Source organism: Halyomorpha halys, unplaced genomic scaffold (genome assembly GCF_000696795.3).
Source record: "Halyomorpha halys isolate HHAL.00 unplaced genomic scaffold, Hhal_1.1 Scaffold525.1, whole genome shotgun sequence".
NCBI classification, from domain to species: Eukaryota; Metazoa; Arthropoda; class Insecta; order Hemiptera; family Pentatomidae; genus Halyomorpha; species Halyomorpha halys.
Genome location: NW_027107431.1, coordinates 434,829 through 440,828, shown reverse-complemented (window position 1 = coordinate 440,828; position 6,000 = coordinate 434,829). Strand labels below are relative to the sequence as shown.

Below are 6,000 nucleotides of genomic sequence, written 5' to 3'. Positions count from 1 at the left end.
TTTATTTTTCTATACTTACTGTGGTTGTTATCTTGTTCTGTTTTTAGCCCTGAAGAAGGCTAGAAACTCTAGCCGAAACGTTGGCACATTAAAATAAGTTAATCATACTTATTTGTGTTTTTCATTGACCGCACCCCCAACCATCTTCTCCTCATTTATCATCCACGGTCAACTATCTCTCATAATTATGAATCTTTTTTTACTTTATTATATTGCTGAGGTAGAGATGATTTTAAAATATTATTTTAACACTTATAACACACAGTTATATTACTGGAATGTTATATAGTGGTTAATTTTGTATTGCTTTTTATAATCCTTATAAAATATTAGTTTTTTAATATTAAATATAACATTCTTTCCAATTAAATAATTATAATAAAATAGCTAATTTTAATAGGCTTAGTGTACTGTAAAAAATATTCCCAGAAATTAATTATTAAACCAAACTTATTGGGCTTAAATAATTTTAATTTAAAACTTTTTTCAGCTTATATTTCATTTCAAAGGTCTTTTGTTGCAGCCTAGATGACTTAAAAAGTATCATCTTCCGGCTCTTTTCTCTTTATGAATTCTGCTAATTGGTTTGGATGTTAAGTGGATAGACAATGGGATCTGATCAAAATCCCAAAAACTTAAGTCATAGTTTCTATTTAAAATTTTCAGATGATGTACTATTTTGCAGATGATTACTATTTTTGTATGTTTAGACAAAGCAATCAAAGAATTTTGGGTTATTCTGACTGGTAAAATTCTTTTATGCCATGTTACTATGAAGCTTAGAATTGTTCAAAATTGACATATTTTATAATTTAATTGTATCCTTGTTCAAGATCTTGTTTATGAACAACTAACCTTAAGAGATTTGGAAATGGAAAATTTTGATTTATATTGCTGTTATCCGTCAGTAATGGTTATCAGTACAGGTTAATGTTACTGATCATGGTATCTGTTTTAGTTGTATGGCCCTAGACCACCGACAACAGTCAGCCCTTCCAATCTACTTAGCCAGTTCAGTCTTGGTTTTCCTCTTTTTTTATTTGTCTTAATTATTATTTCTGATATTACCTTTTATATTCTGTATTCCATCTATTGTTGTAAGTTGAAGAAGAATATCTTTTTTTATTTTTATAGTTTCTGCATCATAGGGTGGGCATTAATATGAATTATTAAAATAACGACCTTTCTAACAATCTCTGAGTAAGTACATTTCTTGGTGTATTGATATTTTACATAAATTAATGTAGCAAGGGTATTGTTAACCTTCCCTTGATTTATTACTGTGGATAAACCTTTCTTACCTGAAAACGTACTAGTTTAGTATTCCTACAAATGGTTTGCCTTTTTTAGATTCATACCACATTACCTCCCTGTCCTGAGGGAGACAACATAGTTTTCTAATCCTTTAATTCATATCCTGAAGGACTTCTTCTTTTGCAGTTTCACATTTGTTAAAATTAATATGCATTTATGATTTTCGTAACATTGATATTACATGTCTGTATTAGAGTTTTACAGGGTTCAGTTGAGCACAATGATTATTTTTATTCAACCTGATCTAGATTTGGGTTTTGACGTGATACATTAGAGAGGAGTATCTATGTATATGAATTTATACTTACTTTTATACAGTTTGGCATTGAAACTTTCAGTTCACTGAGCTTTTAAATCATCATTATATTAATTTCCTTTTCTAGAAAAATATGATGGTATTTATGAAAAAAATATTTTTTAATTAGAAGGGCGAGAATTAAAAGGCCCGCCTCACACTGGCACTTCTTTTGTTTGGAAGTCTGTTGTATTATTCATTATATTTATATTTATGTTGTTAAGAGGTATACAATATATACAATAAAAACATTATAAAAATTTATAAAAGGAAGATTGTCCGGGAGCAATCAGATAAAAACTAAAATAGTATTTAACTATTTAATGTGAGCCCACGTTTCGCCCAATGTTGCAGGGCTAAAATAGATACAAACAACCAAAATAGATTTAGAGTGAAAAGTATAAATAAACAAGAAAGAAAAGAAGGGGGAATAAAAGGGAAATAAGAATAAAAGTCAAGCAAAGGATGAATAGAATAGGCCACCTACCTTACTAAATTCAAGTAAAAATTGATATGAGCAAAATTCAATAGAAGTATAAAACTGTTGTAAATTCATCTAATAAAAACATTAATTATAAAGCAATAAATATAAGTATAAGGGTGAAGTATGAGATCAATATAAAATACAGATAAAAAAATATAAATATAAGATGGGTTCTAAAGTTATTTAATAAAAAACACTAATTATAAAATAATAAATTTAAGTATAAGGTGAAAATATGAGATAAATATAAAATATAGATAAAAGTCATGAGAAGATAATAGGTGAGTTAACTTCTGAAATGCAGAACAAGGAGCAAAATTGAAATAAAAAATATGGTAGTTGAATAAGGCTTAAGATCATTTGGTAGGTCTGTGGGATATGGTCAGACACAGTTTTTAACCATACTTTAGTTTACTTTTATTTTGTGTTATCTTATTCTCTTACTCTGTTACATGTGTTAGTTATTTGTATCTTTTTTTAGCCTTGATGAAGCCTTGCAAAGTGGGATGAAACGTTGGTTCATAATAAATAGTTTGTTTACAATTTGAGTTATTTTGACTACACCTGGGCCATCTTCCTTTTATTAATTACATTTAGTCAATCAACAATCTTATAATTTTTTTTTTTTTAGTGCTGCCTGAAATGCCTCTTCCATCTCCTTTACCTCAGACTATGAGCAACAAGTCTCTACTATTTCATCCAAGGGTAGCTGAAGAAGCCCATATTTTACTCAGTCTACGGGATGACACCTTAGTCCCTCAGTTAGCACAGTCTCTCAATCAGTCTGCTGCTATTAACATGTATGTCCCCATTTTTTCTTTTTTAATTTAAAGAAATTTTTCAATTTTAAATGTTAGTACAAATAATATTAAAATTTATTGCTCAAAACTTATATCATTATGTTGACTGTTCAACAATTTGACTTTTTTATAGTAATTTATGTTCATTAACAAAGTGGAAATAATAAAAAGAAAATATTTACATTTTTAGCCTTTCAAAATAATAGTTTATTAATTTAAAATAACATAAAATATATGGAGTAAACATCACACGCTTTCAATTACCACCCTACCTTTAAGATGAAATTAATATTTGTATGTTTTGAAACAGTAATTTTATTATTCAGGATGGTAATAATTCCCATTACAAAATATTCCATCTTTAGATAATTTAAAGTAAAATTTAATCAATATCATAGCAACTATGGATATCTGAAAACATCTATTTTCTCCTTTATTTAATTACCAAATTATGAATGAATAAAATATGTTTATTTCTAGAAAAACACAAAAAGTTATCAGTTCAAACAATTATGAACTAATAGACAATGGGAAAAATATGTCTGTCGAAGCCTTTGTGCAATTTTAACTATAATACTTAACTAACAAACCTAAAAAAAAAAGTTATCTGCTTTAAAAAAATCAATAAGTCAGTAATTTAAAACAATAATATGGTATTTATGTTTAAAGAAACAAAATAAACTGTGGTATGGTATTGATTCAATTATTGATAATTACCAAATTATTTCATAGTTCTTATTTATTCCTTTTTTAATTACTTCTAATGAAATATGGATAATTATTTAAAATGAATAAAATTGAGGTACTTAAGAGAAGAAAGCTATTTTGGAAATTTGGCTTTTAACCCCTTTCAGACTATTTCAGTGAGGATAAGACCGAGCTGATATTAAAGAACACTTGATTGTACATTGATATGACAAGTATAATCAAAATCCTTTGAATCATTTTAGAGAAAATAGTAAATAATTGTAAAATCAATATTATAAAGTGGCATTTATATTCAGCGGATTTTAGTGAAAAAGATGCTGTCACATTCATTTGTACTTCTATAATTTACTGAAATTATGTATTTAAGGTAGATTCTTGCTTGAAGAAGTTTGTCGGGGGGTGCGGTCAGCAAAGAACAACATAAATAAACAAAACCATATTTATTTATTTTATGCCGACGTTTCCACCTGAGTTTCAGGTCTTCATCAGGGGTTGTGGCGTAGAGTGCGGGTTGGTAACTGGGTTATGTTTTTTTTTAATTTATGTTGTTATATTATATTATTTATGTTGTTCTTTGCTGACCGCACCCCCCGACAAACTACTCCAAGCATTATTCTACAGTCAACTATCTACACCTCATTAAGGTAGATTACATGTGAGAATCCACCTTAAACACTTAATTTCAGTTTTATGCAACTTTTTTTCTGTTGTTCAGCAAGGGAAATTTCTCGATAATAAATAGAATCATTTTTATTTTTGTTCATTTGTTAGGAACATGGTCTTCTGTCCATATTTTTTCCATTTTTCACCTGATGTTCATCTAACTCATTTTATTGAGGACAATTATCTGACCATCAGAGCATGCTATCTATGCATATCTGTGTGCCCTACAGTTTGCATTTAATTAGCTTTGGAGGGAAGGACTCCTTCAAAAGATGGGAGAGAAGTATATAGGAGGAAGGTTAATTCTGACGTTCGGCATGGAGGGGATATTCTGATTATTTCTGACATACGGGGTGGAGGGGTATTCTAGAGCTAACCAGAGTGGGGCGGATCGAATTTTCATTTCATGGTACCACCACAAAATAAAAGTCAATCCACCCAGGCTCGAATCGAACCAGCACCATTGCTGACATGAGGTTGCTAAGGTGAGACCTCAACTCCCTCAGCTACAATAGCCTCTTAAGGCTATTCAAAGCAATTCATTTATACTTCTCCCAGAGATTCATATGGATCAATTACCTAGCAAGTATGTTCCACTACTCTGGGATACTAGAGGGTTTGCTTCTGGGATCTGTCTTAAGCTCTACCCTTTTATACATCATAGTCAATGATATTATTGATAACTTCAACATTACACCTTATGTAAATGACCTGTTGTTTGTAGATGAATTAGTAGTGTAGGCCATCAGTAATTGTATCCATGCACTCAAAGACTGCCTAGTTCTTAGAGTTCTAAGAAAAATTCATCAATAATTAGAGAAAATCAAAATGAATATCGATGTCTCTATCAACGTGACAACATGGGTTGTCGTCGAGACTTGGTGAAACACAAGTTGCCAGGGGGAATTGTGCAACATATCTGGAGGTTGACTTAAGACAGTCATCTGTCCTGGTCAAAGCATGTTGCAAAATTATAAAGTCAGGGTAAGCAATGAATGTTATTGCTGAAAAGATTGGCAGGGGTAAATTACAAAATGTCCTCTGAGCTCTGAAGCTTCGGTTTGGGAGAAATAACTCCAGAATCGTTATCTTGGTGGATTTTCAGCTATCTAAGCTCTGACTCAGAATGATGAAAGTGACTTGATAATGCTGTTGGAGTGCTGAGGGCACTTGGAATAGTTACTTCAAAATTGATATAAATGAAAAAGCAGATACACTTTCTAAAAGACGTTCCTTTGAGTCCCAGCCAAACCTTTCATATTGTATAGCTCTGCTAAATGAACGATAGAGGCATATAAAAAACTTTTATTTCGTCAGAATCATGAGTGAGCTATTGTTGTTAATAATGGGCACCTTTATTGATTGAACAATACTGAAAAACCTGCCTGGAAGACAAAATGTTGCCTGTTTTTCCGAATGCAGAGTAGAGACAATTTTCTTTCTAAACGTTTATTCAGAAACAGTGTTTTTAAAGGTCCACCCTGCAAACTTTGCTGGCTTGATGAAATGGTGGTGACACTTCTACGATAATTTCACCTAATGACAGCTGATAGCTCAATGATACAGCTAGCTGATTATAATACAGGCAGTCCCTATTTTTAGTCATTTCGGAGTAATGTCATTAACCAATTTATACCATTATTTTACAATGCTTGAATTTGATGTTATGTTGATTGAAAAAAAAATCAATTGTTTTATCAAATAAAGCCATTGAAAAATCAATTCAATTGAGAAAT

At 30.6% G+C, this 6,000-nt stretch overlaps 1 protein-coding gene across 1 annotated transcript in view; it reads left to right on the top strand.

Moving 5' to 3' along the window:
- Nipped-B (Nipped-B cohesin loading factor) overlaps nt 1–6,000 on the top strand; it is a 69,846-nt gene that overhangs the window by 4,964 nt on the left and 58,882 nt on the right. The window contains exon 3 of the mRNA XM_014425642.2: nt 2,725–2,893. Within this exon, the coding sequence (XP_014281128.1) occupies nt 2,725–2,893 (169 nt within the window). The remainder of the gene's footprint in view (nt 1–2,724; nt 2,894–6,000) is intronic.